This window comes from Trematomus bernacchii, unplaced genomic scaffold, assembly GCF_902827165.1.
Source record: "Trematomus bernacchii unplaced genomic scaffold, fTreBer1.1, whole genome shotgun sequence".
Taxonomy (NCBI): domain Eukaryota; kingdom Metazoa; phylum Chordata; class Actinopteri; order Perciformes; family Nototheniidae; genus Trematomus; species Trematomus bernacchii.
Window position 1 is genome coordinate 7,629,536 of NW_022987656.1, and position 24,522 is coordinate 7,654,057.

General features: G+C 40.9%; 1 protein-coding gene across 1 annotated transcript; it reads right to left on the reverse strand.

Moving 5' to 3' along the window:
- Window positions 1-302: 302 nt before the first annotated feature.
- On the reverse strand, window positions 303-2,162 carry LOC117486796. The gene is made up of 8 exons (XM_034135347.1): window positions 2,085-2,162; window positions 1,894-2,012; window positions 1,697-1,807; window positions 1,559-1,624; window positions 1,393-1,481; window positions 1,066-1,171; window positions 862-967; window positions 303-762 (listed from the first exon to the last, which is right to left on the reverse strand). The coding sequence occupies exons 1-8, from the start codon at window positions 2,107-2,109 to the stop codon at window positions 611-613; spliced, it is 774 nt and encodes a 257-aa protein (XP_033991238.1). The 5' UTR covers window positions 2,110-2,162; the 3' UTR covers window positions 303-610.
- Window positions 2,163-24,522: the final 22,360 nt, after the last annotated feature.

The following is a 24,522-nucleotide window of genomic DNA, read 5'->3' on the forward strand; positions in this document are numbered from 1 at the left end:
TCTCACAGTTGTTCTATAGGTTTCAGGTTTGTGGCACAAGCAAACGACCAGTTTGTAAAACAGTATTCAATATGGGATAGAATCATACAGTGGAGGTATGACTTTGCAGCATTGAAAGTTAAGAAAGGTCACATTTGTTTAAAATGTTGCAAGTTGAATTTAATGGTATTGGATACTTTCTTAATATGTTTCGTAAAAGTCAAGTTCGAGTCCAGTATGACTCCAAGATACTTGAAGTGGGGGATAATCGTGATAATAAATAATAATAATAATAATCGTGGTTTACAGATGGCTCCCGAACACATATCATGTGGTACCACAGAGTGCACCCAGTGCACTCAATCTTAAAAGAAACAGAAAAAACACATGTTAGAATATTGACAAACCTTTTTTTTAAGGTTAACATCACTCATCCAGAGTAAGCAGTAATAAAGTTGTTTACATTTAATTAAACAAGCAATGTATAGGTTGGGATCTTAGCTGTTATCCTTTCTGTTTAGAGTCCGTGCTCAGAAGTTTCTTCAACTGCTCCAGTGTCCTCCCATAGTGCAAAGGCATGCAAGTTTGGTGAATTAACGTAAACATTTTCAATACCTGTTATAGTGAGTGTTCACCCAGTGATGTAGAGGTAACCAATCCATGGTGTATCCCAGTCTTCCAGACAAATGTTGGTCTGGAAATTAATACAACTTCTTACCCATTGGTCAACCTTAGGCCCTGAGTTACGTTCCCCACAGGCCCGACACAGCTGGGATAGGTCATCTGTAAAAACAAAGAAAAAGATAAGAAATACAGGCATTAAGGTAGTGAAATGCCAAACAAGACACAATATTTCTGTTTCCCTGGTCTAGTCCTTTATACCTGAGTTTTTCACAAGAGCCATTGCCATCTGGAACCTCATTGAGGCCACTCCTTCCAGGTCCACTGGGTACTGGACCTTTTCTTTGAGCAGTATTTGCTCTGCAAGCTTAAAAAGGTCTGTGATTAGTATCTTCGTATTTTTTTTGAAATTACAGATGGATATATATATATATATATATATATATACACATGAGTAAATGTTACCTTGCAAATGAACACACCACATGAAGTGGAATCCTGCTGGATAGGGTGAGTGAGGGTTGAGCAGGCCCATCTCCCAACCGAAGGTCTTTTTTTCCGGACCAGCGATCTACACAGGAAACAGATAGATTGGGTTTTATATATAAGCCCAAGTAAGATACTTTTATAAGTCAAGAAGAGCTGAATGTTCACACATGACAATCTAATGGTATTCAAGTAAACTGTAGTAATCAGGAAAATGATTTATGTGGCTTTGTGTTGCTCCCCCTTAATATAATCCAAAATCATGAATATGTCTAGTAAACACATTAGAGCTTATATTTTATTCACCTTGATAAATCTTTGCATCGGCTTAACTGCTTTTCCTTGGCCCCGAATGGGTCCAAGAACAGTGACCGGTTCTCGTTCAGATACATGATCTATGGAAGTGCAAAGAAAGTATTAAAGTGTTAAATAAATAAAAATGTCTTGACCATTAACATTTTAGATTACTTACAATGAGGGTCCAGTGTGCCCCGTCACAGACAGCTCCGGCTGCCACCTCATGTTTTGACAAGTCCAACTGAAAAATATTTGTACATACATCAGTACATATGTTCAAATAAACACTTATTTCTAGTCCTACTCCACTCACCTTTCTTAACCCTCCCTTGTGGGTTCCTTGCCAGAGGGAAGTCATCAAATACGAATCAAAAATGAATACCCCAGCTTTGGCCCCAATCCACGACAGATAGGCATTCACAATCTATAAATACAACAGTATCTTTTTAACCAATTTGCTAGAGAATTATCAGTTTGCATACGTACATTTTTCTTAGAAAGTAGGCTTACTTCTCCCTCCAACTCCTTTCCCGGGGCCAAGACCAAAAGATCTTCACTGTAGACCTTGTATGGGCCATACTTGGCCCACAGCGTCTCCTTCCTCCTCCCTGCCCATATGTCTCGGATTACTGTAAAAAGAAAACATGTCAGTTATTAATGAAATGCATACTTTGTGGTGTACTTTGTGTCAGTTTACTTACAAGTCTCTTCATCAGACGGAGCCATGCTCTTGGTGGATGTGGAGGTGGAGGTGGTTGTGGAGGTGGTTGTGGATGTGGAGGTGGATGTGGGTGTGGGTGTGGATGTGGAGGTGGGTGTGGGTGTGGAGGTGGATGTGGGTGTGGATGTGGAGGTGGGTGTGGGTGTGGAGGTGGATGTGGGTGTGGGTGTGGAGGTGGGTGTGGGTGTGGAGGTGGAGGTGGAGGTGGGTGTGGGTGTGGATGTGGAGGTGGAGGTGGAGGTCAGTGGACCAGCCAGACGAGAAAGATCCAACCCTTTTTTTTATTTTCGCAGGGATCCTCTCCTCTGGTGTGACATAATGCGACAGATGGTCAATGTTTATTTGCATTGTCTTTCCACCCTTGTCTGCCCCAATGTCCGCTATTTTTCCCTCAATTGTGACAATCCTGTATGGTCCCAACATGTCTGGCTCCAGCTTTCCCCCTTTTCGTTGTTCTAAACGTTTGTTCCTTTTTAGAACTAAATCCCCCACTTGAAAATGGTCGACTTGCCCATGGTCGAGTTTCCTTTTGCGGACGTTCTCTTGGCTTTTTTTGATGTTGGTGTCCACCTCTTTGAAAACTGCCTCCTGTCTTTTCAGTCCCTCGAACAGTTCCTCTTTTTCCACCAAGCTACGGACTTTGTCTTCTGTTATCTGCCACAGAAAACCATTAGAATGTAGAGAAAACATAGATGTTTGAAATAAAAAACATTCTAAAGGATGAGAACATTAGCAGATCTTACTTCGTACTTCTCGGGCACCTCTGACGGGTACCTCGCCTCCCTCCCAAACATGAGATAGTACGGACTGAATTTTGTAGTCAACTGAGGCTTAGTCCTTAGAGCAAACATCGTCCCTTGAAGGAGTTGGTCCCATACTTTCGGCTGACCTGCCACCAGTTTGTTCAGGGACCTAAATTCAGGTAAAGTACAAACACAAGAAGGTCGAACAGAAATTGGTTTCTAATATATGATGAAGCTGCTGATTTATTTACTCTTGTTGTTTTAGGTATCAATTCTGATTAGTTAATATAGGAACAGTAATGTTTGTTATTCTATGAACAAATATACCTTTGTATTGTGCCATTTAATTTTTCTACCAGCCCATTGGTTTGTGGGTGGTATGGCGAGCACAGGCTTCTTTTGATGCCAAGCCTCTCACAAAGGTTATAGTTGATCTTGAAGTGAACATTGGGACAAACAGGAAATAAGTTTGTTAGCATAGCACAGTTACATAATGGGGAGTCATAATTCTAAAAGTAGTACCTTATTACAAAATTCCCCGCCTTGATCTGTTAGCAGTCTTTTAGGTGCACCAAATTTGTAAAAGAAATCAATAATACACTTGGTCACCTCATCTGCTGTTTTATTTTTAAGTGGGTATGTCTCTGCCCATTTGGTGTAATAATCAACCATGACACAAATGTATTGATTGCCACCATCGGTTACTGTGAGTTTACCCACTAGGTCCATCCCGACAAGCTCCAGAGGCTCTGTTACCTGAGATGAAAAAAATACACATGAGCATTGCAGTACATTACTGTTGACATGTTTGAAAGCTGAAACTGTCTTCAAATGTTTCCTTGTACCTCTATAGGAGTGTACTCGACCTTCTCCTTGATAAAGGCCCTCTTTGACTGGCACTGGGGACACTGAAGAACCTGAACCAAAAAACACACTATAAACTTTTCTGTGTTGCACTTTTGTACCATAATGTGTAATTTACCTCATTATTTTGAACTCACCCACTTGCGGATATCCTCCTCCATGCCAGGCCAATAATATCTTAGAATTATAGCCTGATGTGTTTTTTCTCTTCCAAAATGTCCACCAATGTGGCTGTCATGGAATTCCTCAAATACATCATTGGCTTCTTTGGCTGACACCACGACCTTGGCGAGGTGCTCTGCAAAAAATGTTTTCCTCCTGCATATGTAGTGCAGTTCCCCATCTGGTATTGAAATGTCATAATTATACATGTATTGAGAGTGTTATCATAGCAGATGATGTTCTGAAGACCACATGTCTGACATTGTTACCTATAATCCTGAAGGTCTCTGCTCGTCGCTTGATAACAAACCTCTGTGTTCTGTTCAAGCCATCAGGATAAATGTTGTGGATCAACAAATCCATCAGTTCTTTTACAACTACTGAATCCATCCCCTCCTGTTTAGCCCTACAGCTAGCTCTCCCTCCAATACACACACACACACACACACACACACACACACACACACACACACACACACACACACACACACGCACACACACACACACACACACACACACACACACACACACACACACACACACACACACACACACACACACACACACACACACACACACACACACTCACAAGGACAAACACTCTATCACTACTCACTTACGCACAGCCGATCTTTCTCTATCTATCTCTATTGTATCTCTATCTCTATCTCTATCTCTATCTCTATCTCTATCTGTCTCTGTCTCGCTATCTATCTCTGTCTCGCTATCTATTTATCTGTCTCGCTATCTATTTATCTCTCTCGCTATCACTCTCGATACTCACAAACCAAGAAAGTTGTGACAGCTTCCTCCGGTTTATATAGCCTAGACAATCTAGGATAGAAATAAATATATATAGCATGTATATATATAGCATGTATATATATAGCATGTATATATATATATATATATATATGTATATACATATAAAATAACAATTTCATCATATGGATTCAACTTGTGTCCCGCTCGACTTTTCTGTGGTTTACCCGTTACTGTGACATATCAGCCATGGACGATTGTTTGTTTCATTCTAAGCTATCCAGCAAGGTTAATTTCATTTATTTTGTATTTTTCCTCACAGTATAGAGTGTTGTTGTTGTGATGAGAGGGATGGAGGTATTTAATAAAAACCTTACTCGCTGGAGAATAGCTACAGAAGTCCTGTCACAACTTAATCGGAGAGGATCACAGCTTGCCACGGATCTCGATGCTGCATTCGGGCTGTGAGTAAACAACTTGTGTCTTACTTTTAGGCTGTCTGAAGCAACACACTCTCACTCCCTAAGCGTCCAGGAGCGACGCTTGGTCAGGGTCCCGTGGCGTCCAGTTGTGACGCGCCGAGGCTCCTTCAGCTTCATAAACCGACGCAAAGAGCTTTCAACTGATTGCAATGTATTCCCATCTGCGGCGGTATTTGACGCTTAGGGAAGCACGGCATTCGTTTGTGTCGGAGGCTGTTAAAGGCAATGTGAGCGTCCATTCCCATTGGATAACGGAGAATTGTACACCCGGAAGTAAGTATTCCCCTTACTGTCGATTGATTTGACAGTGATATCTCCACTACTCATCAACTCAAAAACACCAGATTATCCTTGTTAATTATACAACATTGATAGGTTTTAGTGTGTGTACAATGCTTTTGTCACGTTTTCCCCTTCGATTCTGAGAAACAAGTCGTTTTCTATGTGTTTTGGATGGCCGAAGACATGACATTACCCACAATCCTCTGTAGCAACCATAGACTGTATAACAAAATTAAATAATACATTATTCCGAGTGTGCTTGCTTTTCTCTTTGAAAGTCATCACATAACGGCATTGTAATATACGTTTCAGCTGCATTAAATATGACATATCTGCCGTAGTTAACTCTATGTATAGAGCCCTGATGACAAGACTTCTAGACAAACAGGAACTGCCGCCAAAACTGAAAACTTGACGTGGATCTTAAATATATAAGCAATTAAACAACATCTTACATTTCTTTTCACACAATACGTCTCCTTGCACTATCAACACTAATTCGGCTGACTTTTATATTTGATCCAATTGGTAGATAGGCTGTATTTACGCCATAACGGTGCACAGCTGATAGAAAGGGACACCTACTGGTTAAAGCACGTTATTGCATTTTATAATTTTATTATTAGATATTAATAGGAGGATGTGCAAAACAGACAAACTAATACGGCTTTATTTAAACATTAAAGAATACTTTAGGTTAAGGTCTTCTTTTGAATAAGAAAAAAGCTTTGGGGGTATAGAAGATGAATATGGAGGGATGAAACCCTCTTTGATGGTCACACATGCAGAGCACACAGCACACACAGTGAAATGTGTATCTACAGATAAATATTAAGCCTGACAAAGTACTTAACGTCTAATATATTGCTTTCCTGCAATGTTAACTATGTTTACGCACTTATTTTAACTGATATTATACATATGTATTATACTCTTATAAGATGTATGTAGATAGTATAAGAAATGTGCAGAAAATGACAGTTTAATGGTGGAGGTATAAACACATATTGATAGATGTCTTGTAATGCACTGTTGAGGAACCTGCGACCCAAGTTTTTCATTCATTGCATAACTACACCGTAGTTGTGTATAATATGATATGTCAATAAACCTTAGAAAATCTTGAAATCTTGAAAGGGATGTGCAAAATAGTCATTATATACAGTCTTTAATGTCAATAAACCTTAGAAAATCTTGAAATCTTGAATGGGATGTGCAAAATAGTCATTATATACAGTCTTTAATGAACTATTAGAGAATAACGACGAGTAAAGAATATACTTTATAGGGATCCTATTAATATCTAATAATAAAATTATAAAATGCAATAACGTGCTTTAACCAGTAGGTGTCCCTTTCTATCAGCTGTGCACCGTTATGGCGTAAATAGAGTCTATCTACCAATTGGATCAAATATAAAAGTCAGCCGAATTAGTGTTGATACTGCAAGGAGACGTATTGTGTGAAAAGAAATGTAAGATGTTGTTTAATTGCTTATATATTTAAGATCCACGTCAAGTTTTCAGTTTTGGCGGCAGTTCCTGTTTGTCTAGAAGTCTTGTCATCAGGGCTCTATACATAGAGTTAACTACGGCAGATATGTCATATTTAATGCAGCTGAAACGTGTATTACAATGCCGTTATGTGATGACTTTCAAAGAGAAAAGCAGGCACACTCGGAATAATGTATTATTTAATTTTGTTATACAGTCTATGGTTGCTACAGAGGATTGTGGGTAATGTCATGTCTTCGGCCATCCAAAACTCATAGAAAACGACTTGTTTCTCAGAATTGAAGGGGAAAACGTGACAAAAGCATTGCACACACACTAAAACCTATCAATGTCGTTTAATTAACAAGGATAATCTGGTGTTTTTGAGTTGATGAGTAGTGGAGATATCACTGTCAAATCAATCGACAGTAAGGGGAATACTTACTTCCGGGTGTACAATTCTCCGTTATCCAATGGGAATGGACGCTCACATTGCCTTTAACAGCCTCCGACACAAACAAATGCCGTGCTTCCCTAAGCGTCAAATACCGCCGCCGATGGGAATACATTGCAATCAGTTGAAAGCTCTTTGCGTCGGTTTATGAAGCTGAAGGAGCCTCGGCGCGTCACAACTGGACGCCACGGGACCCTGACCAAGCGTCGCTCCTGGACGCTTAGGGAGTGAGAGTGTGTTGGTCTGAAGGTATGGACAGCTATCAAAGCTACTAAACATCACATTAACAACGATGTACAAATGAAAGTCGGAGACAAATATATATTTGAAATGATTTATTCACGTTTGCAATGTTTTGAACAGACATCCCCAGTCACCTCATTGTCATTGTGTAGTCCTCGCTGTACGCGTCCGGATATCGGCATCGCAACCACAACCTCACACACTGGTACTGAATGTGCATCAAAGTTTTCCTATGGAGCCAAATATACCAAAAGATAAATGTAAACAACAGAAGAAGCGATCGAAATGTGTATTTCCTGGTTATCCGTGGCTCCTCAAAGTACACGCCCCTGACACATTCCTGCCGTTATAGAACGTCACGAGTTCCCCGGTGTCACCAGTTAAACTGTAACAACGGCACCGCAGCGGCACCGCAGCGGCACCGCAGCAAGGCTCCCCCCCCCCCCGTTGACAGTTCACTAGCAACCCCCCCGCCCAACTGACCTCTGAATCCTTTTTTGGTGTTGTTTCCACAAGTTGTGTATTGCTGCTAATGCACAGTGATGCTTGGAGCTTATTGCTAATATCATAGCTAACATTCTCACTATGACAATGCTAACATGTTGATTAGCAAGTGTACTGTTTTCCGAGTTGATCATCTTAGTTTAGCATGCTAGCATTTCCTTTTTAGCAGTAAACATAAAGTACGAATGAGGCTAACTGGAAAGCAATTGTTTTTTTTTATTGTTTCTCTTATATTTCCCATATCCCTCTGAATGATTAGTGCCCATGGAGTGTCATTCCTGGAGAACACCAGCTCTACTCTACTGTCTCACACTGACAATCATACCGCAGTTCCTTTATCTGTCTGGGGAAGCTGTGATCGTTGAAACATTTTTTACATTTTTAGAATATCTCATGAACAAAACTGTCCATTATTTTGCAGTTCAAAATTATCAACAACAAAAAAAAGAAATGGTACACTACAACTAAAGGTTCACAAAATGTTTGCCTTTATTACTTTTCCCTTCAACTCCACCTTAAAAGTCAACCAAGTAACATACCCAGACCTTCTTCAGTGTTTCTCATACAACTGTTTTTGACAACAGAACAGTTGTAGAGTTCTTCGGGGGCTCATTTGGAGACTTGACAGATGTTGAGGTTTTTGCGTCTGTTAAGTTCATTTTGCGCCTTTTAATGTATTTGTACACTTTGGGCGAAAGAGTAGGAGCCATCCGGGTCTTGTTAATGGAAGGGGCCGTAATGTTTTGGAGTATCTGATTCTCCTTCACCGAAGGGGCATTGGTTTGAACGGTATTCAGGTTTGTCTTCCTGTTATTTAATGATGAGTTGGTTGAAATCTTTCGGGACTTCTTTTTCTTCTTCTTCTTCTTTTTTGGAAGACGAGATAGTGTTGAGATTCCCACCACCTTCAGTTTAATTGGGGCTTCAGATATTCCTGCCATGTTCCGTGCCTGGCAACGATACTCACCAGCATCCTTGTACGATAGCCCGTTCAGGGTGATTATGGACCAGCGAACTCCAACTCGAGGAGATTCCTGCATAACTGGAACATAACAAGATGCACAATCTTAGCTTTAAGAGACCAGAAACCAATGCAAACGTTTGAACAAGATAGCATCACTTACAACTTTCCAAATTCCTGGGTAGCTGGTCAGAGTCCTCAGGGATTTCTTGTCGGCAACAATCTGCACAGAAGAGAACCAAACGACAACATGACTTAACTAATACTCAGATCTTAGTTACATCACATATTCACCTGAGCTTGACCCTGGATTGCTTACCAGTGTAGGCTGTGGTTTTGATCCATATCAGGGTCGGTGTTGGGTACCCGGTGGCGTCACAGCGGAGGATTACGTTGCTGCCCAGTGGAGAGATGACTCTGGTGGCTGCAGGCTGGACTGAAGGCCTCATACAGAGGGACAGATCAGCCTCAGTCATCAGAATCCCAGTCTGTTCCAGAGACCGGCGGCATATCAGCAGCTGGTCCATGAGAACTATAGGACTCCCCATGGACATGGACAATGACATCACCATGGAGATTTGGCAGTCGCATAACCAGGGGTTGTCGTGGAGGCCTGGAAATTAAGGACAATTTGACTTATTTACTTAATTCCATTTGAATGTGTGTCAGAAATGTTATTGAAAAGCACTGCTCATGACCATTTTTCAATTGGATACAATAATTGAGTTATGCACTGTTAAGAAGTGGTGTTCTTTCCTTGACCACTATCCCTAAAAACTACTAGAGTGGGTTGTTTATGGTGATTTAAAGGTCCCATGTCATGCTTTTCTGGTTATTACCCGTCCCCTTGTGTGTTATGAAGGTTGTTATGCATGTAAACGGTCTGCAGAGTCAAAAACCCTCAAAGTACACCCTGTAGCGAGTAAAACTCTAACACAGAAAAGACCTGTCTATGCTGCCCCAGAACGCCTCGTTGGAGATTTCTCTTTTTCCATTTGTTCCCGGAACCAAAATGGACCAATCCGCAGAGCTCCTCACACACCAGGATCCCTTGGCGTCACTATCAAACGCAGTGGGGGGACCTTTAGCGTACATTTTCAACTAACAGGGAGTCCCATTGACTTGCATAGAGCTCCCTGGTTGGTAATAGACGAGTTGGGATGGCAGAGAAATGCTCTCCGCAGACCCATTCTCACAGCGTTTATAAACCTTTTTCTTACTCAATATCAAGCCACACTTATTGCTTTTACTTCGGCTGTGAGTGTTTGTGTGTGCTCAGGATGAGTTTCGCGCTGTCTCGCTGTATCGCCGACCCGGAAACCACACCAGTAAGCCAGCTCACTGAGCAGCGAGCCTTGCAACGTCCCGACCAATCAGAGCACACTGGGCTCACAGGGAGGGGGGGGGGGGGGCAGGAGCTCCAACAAGCCGTTTAGGACAGAGAGTGAATACCGGTGAATACACATACTTTACAGAGATGCTGTATGAGAAACCAATGTGAGTTTGGAAAATTGCACCTATACCTCAACAATGGAATTATGATCAGTAGAAATGGCCATGACTTGGGACCTTTAAGAAGATTGTAAAAATGCTCATTAGAATGATATGGGAAAAGAGGGGAAAATCACTAATGAAATGTTGCCTTGAAAAAAGGAGTAATATTGTGTTATCTTAATATCTGTTTTGGATAGAAGTGGTTTTGTCAGCTGTGTAGTAGTAGTAGTATTTGTTTATTTGTCCCCGAGGGGAAAATGGGTTGCAGCACATCACAAGGCATTTAACCTGTTAAGCCCTGAGCCTGTTTTTCAGGTTTCAGGCTCGAAAATGACATGCCCAGAACAAATGACTATATCTTCACTTCTAAAAGGGGTAAATTAATAATCTTTTTCTCAAAGCAATTATACACCTGTGAGTTGGATGTAGAAAAGTCAGAATCAATATTGATGTTTTCGTTTTAAAGTAAATTCAGATTGAACATAGTAAATAAATGTAAATTATAGTTTCCGTCCAAACCTCTGGGGTCATTTGGGTGTATTTGACATATCTCTGGAACCCATTGGTCGATTTTGATGATTGACACCTCCTCTTTTTAACCGATAGAGCCAGGGGCATCGCCTGGACCTGAAAACATTCGGGGCTTAGCCCACAGTGGCGGCGGCCGCGGCGCTACAGTGGAATCTTTTACTGCAACACTCCCCACACGCACACTCACAGTATACCCGCGACTGTTACAATGAAGGCTCGATAATCATCTCACCGCATATAGGCAGGGGTAAAGTGCTATTTTTTGAGTGGGGGGTGGACCTAACCTCCTCTAAGGGGGTCCGGGGGGATGCTCCCCCGGGAAGATTTGTTTTTAAATATTGAAGTTAAAAGCATCAATCTGGTGCACTTTGAGAGCAACATTAAGAGATCTATGGATACCTCTCTCAACACCCATATGAAACAGAACTGTAAACAGATTTACTTTTTCTTTATGGATATTTTACAAATCACTCCCCTTTTAAACTGTATTCTTGTTTTACTGCCATATAGTATTTCATAACTGTTTTTCCTTTATTCTCTTTATTTTTTTTGTGTGCCGCGGAAATAATCTTTTGAATAATTTGTGACCAAACCGTTTGAGACCCACTGAGATAACTTAGACTAAAGTTAAATATCTAAACACTCAGAGAGTCCTTTAGCTCACCTGAGTCTCTCAGTCTGAGAGGAGAGGACTCTCCTCCAGCTTCTTGTGGAACAAACAGCTCCTTATGTCCGTTAGCGCAGCTAGCTTACCAGATGCTAACAACACGGTCCCTGCTGTTCTTATTATACATCCATGGCTGGCACTGGTCCCTCTCTCTCCCTCTCTCCCTCTCTCTCTCTATCACACTAAATGCGCTATTGCCACACAGAGCCGAGCTTGAATGACACAAGCACACGTTTATTTCCATGTAACTCTCTGATTGGTCTGGTGTCATGCCTCTGTTGCATTCACTGAACACGGGAAATTACAGTCCTGCCGTCCTCTCTTGTGTCATGATGAGGTTCACGTAAAGCACGGTTAATGTATTATATTATTGGAGGGAGAATTGTCCGGGGCTACAGAAAAAACATTCGGGGCTAAAGCCCCGAATGCCCAGGCCAGGCGACGCCACTGGATAGAGCCAATAGAATCAAGTGGAAGTCCCTAAATCCATATAAACATTACCATTGGTGAATGAGAGTGATGCGCAGCCAGGATGCCCAAAACCGGAAGCTCTCATCCACTCTCGTAGCTCTCATAGCAGCTATATATGAAAACTCTGGTTATTTATATAAATGTTATGATGGATTATCAGTAATCATTTCAAAGTCACACAGAGACATTGGATTAACCTTCAGCAGCATTTATATGCGTTGTAATGCCCTTGAACATAACTTTTGATCAGAAAACAGCAAAGGTATAAGACATATTTGCCGTTTTGACACCGTAAACGCTGTGAAGCTGAAGTCAGCAGAGCTAACACCCCCCCACCCAAACAACACGTGGAGTGTATTTCAAATGTGTTTCCTCCGGCAGACAGATTGTTGGCGATTTTAATTTCTAACCGGAACAGTTAAACAACTCCTCCCCTCGGTCATGAACCTTGGAGTGACCTTCACTAGCACTTTTAAATTCGACAAGCAGGTCAGCACCGTAGTCAAATCCTGCTTTTTTTAAATAAGACTATTGGCCAAAACCAAGTCGTATTTATCTTTTAATGACTTAGAAAGGGTTATTAACGCCTTTGTAACCTCGAGACTGGACTATTGCAACGCTCTGTATGTGGGTATGGACCAGGCCTCAATTAAACGCCTGCAGCTAGTCCAAAACGCAGCTGCACGTTTGCTGACTGGCCACAAAAAGCGTGACCACATCACCCCAATTCTGGCCTCACTACACTGGCTTCCAGTTCGGTTCAGAATTGATTTTAAAATCCTTTTATTTGTTTTTAAAGCACTAAATGGGCTGGCTCCGGCCTATATAGCTGAACTCCTCCAGCGCTACACCCCAGCCAGAGCTTTAAGGTCTGCTGACCAGCTGCTGCTGGTAGTGCCCAAGACCAGGCTTAAAACCCGAGGGCACCGAGCCTTCGCAGCAGCTGGCCCTAGGCTCTGGAACACTCTGCCCCTCCATGTGAGGTCGGCCCAGACCCTAGGGGTTTTTAAATCTACTCTAAAAACACACTTCTTCTCTCTGGCTTTCTAGTTAGAGCGGAGCACGACTCCTGACTTTTCCTTGTGTTTTTTTTTATTTAATTTTTTATATATATCTGTTGTAATTTATTGTCTTTTATTGTGATTGTAGTAATGTGTTTTTATTACATATACAGCACCTTGGCTCGACCAAAAATCGCTTTTAAATGTGCTTTATAAATAAAACTTGATTTGATTTGATTTGATTTGACAACTGTATTTAGTACTGAAGGAAATACTGCAAAAAGGCCAAACTGAGCAACAGGTTTGTACAGATGTAGCACTCCAGATAGGACTCCAGCTTACAGCTTCCTGCCTAAGACCTGCCTAAAGGCCCTGACACACCAGGCAGTCACCAGAGAACTCGCCGACACCCGACACCGACAGTTCCATCGAGGAGTTCTCCTGCGTCTTGGCCGTGTGTCGCACTGGAAATCACCGCAAAAACTTCAGCCGAGCACGTACGAACTGCGCATGCGTGAGTGGCAATAACTCTCCTTACCAGCAGGCGGCGGTAGTGTGTATTCGTCATTCAAAATAGGCAACAACCGGAAGACAGAGAAGAAGAACAGACTGATATAAACAAACAAATAGCATGTGCGTTCCATTTTCACTCTCGTCCATCGAAAACATGTTTTAGAATATAAAAATACATGAATGATGAAATGAGCACATAAAGTGCAGACATACTATAAAATCACAGTTAATAGACCTGCATCTGATGATCGCAGTGTTCTGGCGGGTGTGTAGTTTATTGAGTCAGCAATGTAATAATGGCCACTTCTTGCTAAATTTACGATGAGATGAAAAACCGGACTTGACCAAACAAATCACGGAGCTCTCAGCAGAGGACAGCCGGGGACGCTCCCGCCGATATCAGAGATGTCCCTGCTATGTGTGGGAGGTAAGAGAGGACATTTAAGGGCTATGTTTGATGTCTTTAAGTATCACCTGCTGGGGTTTAGCTGCTGTCTTGTGCCTTAAATCGTTTGTTTACGTCCCTCACTTCCGTTTCGCTTCTCATTTGCTAGCTGAACAGCTGATCAGAGTGGTTTCTTGGCCCGATAGCTTGTGTCTGACACCCGGCCGATTCAACATGTTGAATCGGCCGGGTGTCGACCGTGAAAGGCCAAATAAGGCGTGTCACGGCCGAGGGTTCGGGACACACCAAATTGACTTTGGGCGACAACGCAAGACGGCCGATATCGGCCTGGTGTGTAGGGGCCTTAAGACCAGCATCTGGGAATGTTAAGCCCTCCCACTATTTTCCAAGAGGGCGTTGCCAGATTTTCAATTTCAGGATTTAACCAGGAGATGGCGCTTCATTCACAAATACAGAAAGACAACTTTTCATGGACTTTCAGTTGTGTTTAGAAGAGCATTTCAACACATCAATATTTTAGATCAAATAAAGTATATCTAATCTTGTAATTCAATAATATATAGTCTTTATATATTAAATAATCATAATAATAATGTAAATGTTTACATTACACTTCTTTATTTGTCATGCGGTCTACCTACGCTGTAAAATGTATTATCTCTTCGATTTACACACGGCATCTATTGCACTTCTGTCCATCCTGGGAGAGGGATCCCTCCTCTGTTGCTCTCCCCGAGGTTTCTCCCATTTTTCCCTTTGAAATGTGGGTTTTTCTCTGGAAGTTTTTCCTTGTACGATGTGAGGGTCTAAGGACATCGGTTCTCATACCGATATTCTGAACAAACTGTGCTGTTGTATTTGCTGTAAAGTGTCTTTACTGTAGGGTATTTTTATTATATGTACAGCACTTTGGCTCGACCAAAAATTGTTTAAAAATTTGCTATATAAATAACCAAGATGGTTTCCAAATCTATTAGTAAACAACTAGAATTTTTAGCCTTAAATATCGAAGTAGCAAAGGGTCAACAGGTCATGGTGGTGGGCTGCTACAGACCCCCCTCAGCTGTCAAGGACTCTTTATCTTCATTGGCAAAACTTTTATCTCAACTTGACTAGAAGGAAATAGTGCTGCTTGGTGATTTTAATTGGGACTGGTTAACTTCTGTGTCAGAGGATTTTAAAAACCTTTGTATCTCTCTAAATGTTACTCAGATTATAGACAGTCCTACTCGCCCTAACATTAAGTCCCCAAATAAATCCTCCTTAATTGATCTAATTTTAACTAATGTTCCCCATAAATACTCATCTGTGGGAGTATTTGCAAATGATCTGAGTGATCACTGTGTTGTAGCCACAATTAGGGACACAAAAGTCCAAAAGGTTAAACCTCGTATTATCATAAAGAGAGACACTAAACATTTTGTGGAGCAGGGTTTTGTACATGATCTGTTTGGGTTTGATTGGGGTAAAATCGATCTGTGTACTGATGTAGAAACTGCATGGTCTTATTTTTATCTTGGTTTTATGGAAATTATAGATAGACATGCACCCCTGCGTAAATTTAGAGTGAAGGGACGAGACAACCCTTGGTTTTCTGCTGAACTGTCCAGTCTCCTGCATGAGAGAAACAAGGCCTGGGCAAAGGCTAGGAAATCAGGCTCAGAGGTAGAATGGCTACGCTTTAGGCAGCTAAGGAATAGCTTCACATCACAAATAAAAAGTGCTAAGTCTAAGTATTATCTGTCAGTTACCACAAAGAACCTGAATAATCCTGGAAAATTTTGGAAAGCCATAAAATCGATATCCACCGGTGATATCCGTAATGAGCTACCTCCGTGCATTACCACAGCATCTGGCACTATATCGGACAGGGCCACTATGTTAAATTGTTTTAATGAGCATTTTGTGTCCTGTGGCTCTCTGTTTGATTCTGTCTCTAACTCTGCTTCTGTGAACACCACAGTCGGTGACTCTGAAAAACGTGTTTTGGAAAACCCTTTTAGTTTTACTCCTTTTACTGTTGATGTTGTTCGTGAAGCTTTAACCAAGTTAGATCCTAAGAAACCGGCTGACCCGGACAATGTAGAACCTTTCTTTTCAAAGATAGCTGCAGATTTTATTGCTCCACCTCTCACTACTCTTTTTAACCTCTCCCTCAGCACAAACACAATTCCAAAATTGTGGAAGTCAGCGTATGTCCTGCCTCTACTAAAAGGTGGGGAGGCCACTTTAGTAAATAATTATAGGCCCATCTCTAAATTATCAGTTCTGGCTAAGGTTCTTGAACGCCTAGTGAGTGAACAGGTAAAGGTGTTTTTATGTACAAATGACATCCTGTCTAAACATCAGTCAGGCTTCAGAAAGCAACATAGCACCATCACTGCCACAATGAAAGTGGTGAATGATGTGGCGAGTATTTTAGATAATAAGCAGAGTTGTGCAGCTCTATTTATTGACCTTTCCAAAGCGTTTGATACCGTCGATCATCGCATCTTAAAGCAGAGGCTACTCAGTATTGGCATATCCAGCCATGCAGTAGGGTGGTTTGTGAACTACCTCTCTGAAAGGTCCCAATGTGTTCACTTTGATGGGCTCACTTCTGAGTGGTTAAACATTACTAATGGTGTTCCTCAAGGTTCTGTTTTAGGTCCATTTATTATTATCTACATCAATAGTTTAGGTGAAAATGTCGATGGAGCAACCTTACATTTGTATGCGGACGATACCGTTATGTACTGTGCAGGTCCCTCCATTAAGGAGGCTGTTGTTGAATTGCAAACTGTTTTTAACATTATTCAGACTCAGCTCTCTGAACTAAAGCTTCTTTTAAATGTTGATAAAACCAAGGTAATGCTCTTTTCAAAAGCTAAAAAGACACCAGAGCTTGTTTTAGATATTGTAACTACGCAAGGAATAAAACTTGAAGTGGTTACCTGTTACAAATACCTTGGTATCTGGCTTGATGACTGTCTCACTTTTAAACGTCATGTCAATAACCTGCTTAAAAAACTGAGGGTTAGACTAGGTTTCTTCTACAGGAACAAGTCCTGTTTCTCGCTCGAGGCCAGGAAAAGGCTAGTCACTGTGACCTTTTTACCTGTGCTGGACTATGGTGATTTGATTTATATGAATGCACCTGCCAATTGCCTGGTCCAGTTAGATGCTGCGTATCACAGTGCACTGCAATTTGTGACAAACTGTAAAGCATTAACCCATCACTGTACCCTGTATGCAAGGACTGGTTTGCCTTCGCTAACTGTACGGAGGCTCAGTCACTGGTACATTTTTATATTAGGGCTGTCAGTCGATTAAAATATTTAATCGCGATTAATCGCATGATTGTCCATAGTTAATCGCGATTAATCGCAAAATAATCGCACATTTTTTATCTGTTCTAAATGTACCGTAGAGGGATATTTTTCAAGTTTTTAATACTCTTATCAACATACGAGTGGACAAATATGCTTTATATGTTTGTTTATTATCATTTGAACAATGACAAATATTCTCATGAATATTAAACACAACAACCTCTGAACATTACAAATATTCGCCTCAATTCAACCTGGAACCTCTCTCATACAATAATACAATACAGTGTGTGTGTGTGTGTGTGTGTGTGTGTGTGTGTGTGTGTGTGTGTGTGTGTGTGGACACACTGATGGATCGTTGGAGCTATGTGCAGCTCAAGGCATAAATGCTCGAACGGGAGCTGCCTGGACGCTGCAATCAAGTTGCGCGCACTATCCGTGCTGAGTGTGCTGACTTTTCGTACAATGTCCCACTGTCTGGCTACCTGCATAAAGTCAAGTGCTCGGCGCAGTTGTCGGCGAAATGTCGCTCCTCTGTTTTCATTGAAACAGCTCCTTATATCCGTTAGCGCAGATAGCTAGCACCAGATGCTAACAACAACAACACGTAAGGTGTGCTTCGCTCGCGCCACACATACACACACCCTCCCGGTCCTCCCGATGGCCAGTCCGGGCCTGCCGGTGAGCGTGGAAGTGTGGTCTGCCACAAGCGGGCGGCAGGAGCGGGGCTGTCAGCATCAGCTTGTAGATGGTATTTTAAACTCGATGCGCTCTGAAACTACGGGGCTGTCAGCATCAGCTTGTAGATGGTATTTTAAACTCGATGCGCTCTGAAACGGCGGGGCTGTCAGCATCAGCTTGTAGATGGTATTTTAAACTCGATGCGCTCTGAAACTACGGGGCGGCCGAGGACAAAAAATACACATGCGTTAATCGTGTTAAAATAATTAGTGGCGTTAATTTTTTTTCTGCGTTAACGCGTTATTAACGCGTTAACTTGACAGCCCTATTTTATATACAAAGCCATGTTAGGGAAACTTCCATCCTACATCTGCTCCCTGATCTCACGACGAATTGTAAGTGGCTACTGCCTGAGATCGCATGCTGTGGTTTTATTAAATGTGCCAACTGCTAGGACTGTCTTAGGGAAGATAGCATTTAGATGCGCAGCTCCACTGTCCTGGAATAGTCTGCAATTGAAATGGAAACTGAGCAATCTGGTGCCACTAAATGTTTTTAAAGCTCGGTTGGATGCTACTCAATCGAAAGCTGTTGGTACCTGTTCATGTGGATAGTTATGTAAATTGTAATCCCTGTAATGATGCTGTATGATGTCCTTTTTGTTGTTCTGTTTATGTTTTTATGTTTCATGTGGAACCTACTTGAGCAGGTCTCCCTTGAAAAAGAGATCAATGATCTCAATGGGATACACCTGGATAAATAAAGGTTTGAAATGAAAACTTGATTTGATTTGATGCTCATACTTTTACCTTTATGTACAATCGTTTGCTTTAATATGCAGTATATTTTTTGTATATTTTTGTGTTTGCTTCCTCCTGCTCCCTTTCGGACACATATTGTATGATTTATTATTATTATTATTAATAATATAAAGATATTATTAAGATAAGATAAGATAAGATGTTACTTTATTGATTGAACATTTTAGTTTAGAATGTGCTATCCCACGGTAATTCAGAAGGCTCACAGGTCACATTCCGACCATTATTTAAAACAATGGGTGCTTTCATAATAATGATGAGAAACTATGAAATAAGAAATGAATCAAATTAAAATGTGATTATCATATCATATATTATATAGTGTATTGTATTATTAAGTAATATCATACATTAACCCCATTATAGCAGATGCCACATTGAATGGATGAACACATTTATGCATCAATAATTACAACAGAGTATTTCTAAATACAAGTTGTAAAAATACTTATATGTATTTAATACTAATAACATAATGATTAATTTCAGATGATAATACTTTTCAGTGTCTGTCTCATGCAGCAGCTGATCCAGTAATGAGTGACCCGGCCGACAGTAAAAATAAACATTTATAACTAGTTTAGGTAGTTTGAGAGGTAATTAAAATAGCTAAGGGTGATGATCTGACTTGAAGTGTGTGTTTTGCCCCTCCCGCTGCGTCACAGCATATACTGTGTATATCACCATTCTTTAATTAAATGTTTGATAAGTGCATGCAGATCACAGTAAAGTCCCCTGGTTTGTGACAAGATGTGAAGTCAACAGATAGTCACTCAGAGGGGGGTACTATTTCTTTTCAAATGCATATAGGCTATGCCATCCCATTACATGTAGGCTACACTGCTATTCCCGTGAAGAATTTGAATTTGAATGGGATGGGGAGACGTGTGTGATTAAAAATGAGTGGCCAAACTAAGACTTAGTTTTTCAAAAGAGAAAATGCAGATATTACACTCAGAAAATAAATGGTAGACATATCAGTACTCTAACGGAGCGTCCACACAGCAGCGTTAAAAAAATCTTGGAGGTGGGCGTATCTGAAGCTTGGGGATTTTTTGCGAGCAACGCGACCAACAACCAATCACATGAATCTCCCTCCCCCGACATACAAAGCAAAAAAGCCCGAAGTAAACTGGATATAAACTCCCCAAACAGGCGAAAACATACCACTGTCTCTGCCACCTCCCTCCATGCCTGGCTCCTCCGGTTTGTATCCCGGTAGGTAAATAGGGACTGGTCATAAAGCACCGGGTGATTCCCTACCGCTAATTTCTCCTCCATATTTTGGAATATGAGGAAATGAACTGCGGTATGTCACTTGCAGCTTACACGCGGTTTGATTGGCTAGCGCTTGAACTGTCAGATTTGCATAAACGGGATTTGATTGGCTGACGCTTCCACCTCAGCTTCAAAAGTTGAACATTGCTCAACTTTGAATCCTGAAAATCTCCGCTCTGCTTCCCACAATGCAGTTCGGCGAAAAGTGAGGCAAAGTGACGTCACCCCATTCAAAGTGAATGGGCAGAAGCGTTAGAAGATTTTGTTAACGCTGCTGTGTGGACGCTCCGTTAGTGCCAAGTTGTCTGAGACTAGAGAGAAAGAGAATTCACTGCTCTAAACAAAGTCAAAAATCAACATACAGTAGGGGGGTGGGGGATGGTGAACGGTATGGTCAATGTTTGTAAACACAATCCCCAGGATGTGTCCTAATCAAACCAAAAGAGAAAATGCAGATATTACACTCAGAAAAGAAATGGTAGACATATCAGTACTCTTAGTGCCAAGTTGTCTCAGACAATCTGCATTTCCTAATGTGGGACAGTTCTGTGCAAAATGTGGGACACTGAAAAGTCTATGTTAAAAAGCCTCAGTCACCTTAATTCATGTAATAAAAACATCTCAGGTCAGTAACACTGAAAGCTAAATGTGCAATACCATCTTCAGCTATGTTACTATTTATAATGTTATTGTTGTTACAACAGAAGATGTTTTTCTTTATATTGAAGTTAAATGCATCAATCTGGTGCACTTTGAGGGCAAAATTAAGAGATTTATGGATACCGCTGGAAAAAGCTGCAGTACATATGCCGAGCCTGTACGTAGCGCTGTAACTTCCTCCACAAAAGCAGCCTTCTGTTTATTCACCGTGGTGGGGGCCGAGGGAACCGGGCAGAGTTTTTCGCCGGTCAACGTGTGTTAAAGTTTAAATCTTCCGGACAAAATTATAAAAGTGCCGGTCAAAGGTCTTCTTTGTTATTTATTGAGCTTTAAAACAAATGAATAACGACTATATAATAATAAAATACACGAGCCTGGCCTCTCTTTTTCCTCCCTCTCTTCTGACAGCGTCAGTGTCTGTCTCATGCAGCAGCTGATCCAGTAATGAGTGACCCGGCCGACAGTAAAAATAAACATTTATAACTAGTTTAGGTAGTTTGAGAGGTAATTAAAATAGCTAAGGGTGATGATCTGACTTGAAGTGTGTGTTTTGCACCTCCCGCTGCATCACAGCATATACTGTGTATATCACCATTCTTTAATTAAATGTTTGATAAGTGCATGCAGATCACAGTACAGTAAAACACGTACACAGATACATTATTTTGTATTTTTATTAAATTTGACAATGTCAATTTCACTTTCCACTATGTCCACCGTTATTTTGCACACCCAATGGCAGAACTTTATTGAGGCCTGTAATTAGTCGACTACAGGTATCTTGGGTCAGTCTTGTCTTCCAAAAATCCTGTATCGCTTGCATCGAGCCTGGTTTAGCCTCCTTCCAAATGAAGTCTTTCATCAAGTGCCAGACCAACTCGATGGGATTCAAATCCGGAGATTCGGGTGGAGTTTTAACCCAGTTTATTCCCTCAGCCGCAATTCCAGCTGCAGCCGCGCTGTGTTTCGGGTCATTGTCTTGGAAAAAGCGGTGATCCGACCCAAAATGTTCCCTGATGTATGGACCTGCAGCTTCCTTGATGATACTGTTTTCAAAGTAGATTCTGTCCATGATTCCTTCAAAGATAACCAAAGGGCCTGGACCGTGGCGCGAAATCAATCCCCAGACATGCAACTTTATTGGATGTTTCGGTTGAGGCTTTGCAACAGAATGGTCCTTTTTGTTGAAACTGAACCTTATGTTCATATCGCAATATATTCCAGAAGTCTGAAATGCAAAAAATGTCCCACATTAGGGCAATTCACCCTACTTAACCCCAAATAAAAGAACCCAATAAAAAGAGTTGTTAAATAATAGTGAAGTCACGTTGTAATAACAATAACTCATCTCTCGGTTTGAGTGTTCTTTTTCTGCTTTGCCAAAAGCCCCTGTGTCAAGTGTCTAGTGACTATATCTCTTAGCGGATGCATGTCAATTTAAATCAATACATACAACTATTTTTTAAATCAATAAAAACATTTTCTAAATCCATAAAAGCATTTCAATTAATATTGGGAGTCATGTCGTTACTTTGTTGAGAATGTGGCCATGTAATAAGCGGGATAATTTGCAGCGACTTGGTCATTATGGGGATCCTACGCGTCGGGATCCTGATCTGCCTGACAAGGCTCCATTAAAATATAAATATTTTTAGTGAATTACTGAGTTTAGGCACGTTAATAACGTTTTAATGAAGTTGAATACAGTATATTCATATTTGTCAGTGATTTCATGTCAATTCGGCGAACATAAACATAAATGATCGTGGTGAAGATGATGATTAAATTAGGATTAAAAATCGAGAGCCGGCTGCATTTCCTCTCGTTCGTTTTTTTCGACTAAACAACATTATTTTGTTAAATAACAACATGGTGATGTTTTGTAAATGATTACATGTCTCTTATTTAGCACAGACTATGATCCTATCCGTGACATATGGATCTTAACAAAGATCCGCTATACAGTAGTACCAGACATAAATCTACCGTACTGTATCAGTTTATTTCACATGAGCTCCAGTGTGGAACCCCACTGCACCCCTTGGTGGATCAATGATCCATTGCAGCTGGCTTCATTATAATTACATTTATTTATCACGGGGGCGGTCTCAAGTCAAACTGGAGGTTGTCTCTTGATCGAGGGCGGACCCCGTGCCGACCACGGCCCTCGCGTTTCAAACTGTCCTAAATGAGGTGCTACATCTGTAGGAGCAAGCGTCCAACTCTAACAAAATGGCCAACCCAGTCTCACGGCATTTCGTGTTATAGTCACGACATTTAATCTATTGTTCACCAACACGATTTTCCCCTTTTTTTCGTGTCACACAGAACGATTTTAAAAGCAATTTCTATTGGTAGTGTGTTTCGTGCCTGCAACACGTCTTTTTGTCCGGTCGGGTCTTGGAAGACCGGAAGCTGTGTGGTTCATAAAAACATGTTCTTACTCATTATCAAGCTACGATTATTGTTTTTATTTTAAATCGTATAATGTCGGACTTTTTTTGCCGTCCGCGAGGAAAATAAATGGGGCTCAGAGCCTCAGAATACTGAAATCTGTATTTTTTAAATATTTTTTTCCTTCTAATTTGTTATTCTTTTCTAAATAACACACTATTATTTATTCAACAATAACACACAATTATCCTTGTTTTTATTTATTTGTTTAATTCTATAATCTCTGGCTTTTTTGGCGTCCGTCAGGAACTGAATTTCAAAATAAAATAACCTGAAACAGACGTAGGCCTATATGGGACATTTCGAGCATCATTGCGATACACACCCACTGAACTGATTACCCAAGATCCTCAGCTATGGGTTAAGCTCGGTGATTGGATGTTTTAGCCGCAATGCACGTTGGGATATGGTGTTAATGCGATATGAAATCCGAAAAACATTTCAGATTTCATATGATATATAGTTTGTGCAGATCCGATGAAGTATACAATATTTCTACCGTGAGTTATGTGCTAAGTGCGTTAGCACTCTTTTGCTTAGTGCTAATTCAGAGGCTCGGCGTTAGGCTTGTGTTTTGTTTCGGTAAAAATAGTTAATATCGTCAGGTAGCTGAGTTTCTTCCCGTTAAGTGGGTATGACACATTCATAGTTTGTTAAATGTTAAGAAACCCTCAGACGCTGTTTCTTGCAAGATATTGCTTCCGGGCTTAACAGGTTAAAAAAGATAAAGCATACGTCACTGACAACAACATAGACATAGATTAACCCTCCTGTTGTGTTCATTTTCCCCCCCTTACTTTGGTGTTCGCGGTCAAATTTGACCGGTCCTGTTTAAACTGCTATTACATTAACACAAAAACCATTAATCATCACCAAATTTCATTTAACACCCTTTCAAACTGTAACATTTGTATCAGACTAGTGCAGGGGTCGGCAACCCGCGGCTCTCAAGCCGCATGCGGCTCTTTAAGCCCTCTGCTCTGGCTCCCTTGAGTTTAGACATAAATAAGAAGGAAATTAAATAAAAATAATTTATATTTTGTTGCACGGTTGAAAATGTTTCGTATCTTGTATTTTGAGGTGATACTGTGACACATAAATAAAAAACTAAACGGTTTTAATTAGGTCAACTAAAATATGCGTCACATTCTGCTACGGTCCCGCGCCAGTGCCTTTTCTT

What these genes read in the sequence shown, in the direction of transcription:
- LOC117486796 (XM_034135347.1), bottom strand. Translation starts at nt 2,109, where the DNA reads ATGGCTCCGTCTGATGAAGAGACTT. An exon ending in GGGCACACTGGACCCTCATT is followed by an intron (nt 1,482 to 1,558) that starts GTAAGTAATCTA and finishes GCACTTCCATAG; the next exon opens with ATCATGTATCTGAACGAGAA. An exon ending in GGCTCTTGTGAAAAACTCAG is followed by an intron (nt 763 to 861) that starts GTATAAAGGACT and finishes TTGTTTTTACAG; the next exon opens with ATGACCTATCCCAGCTGTGT.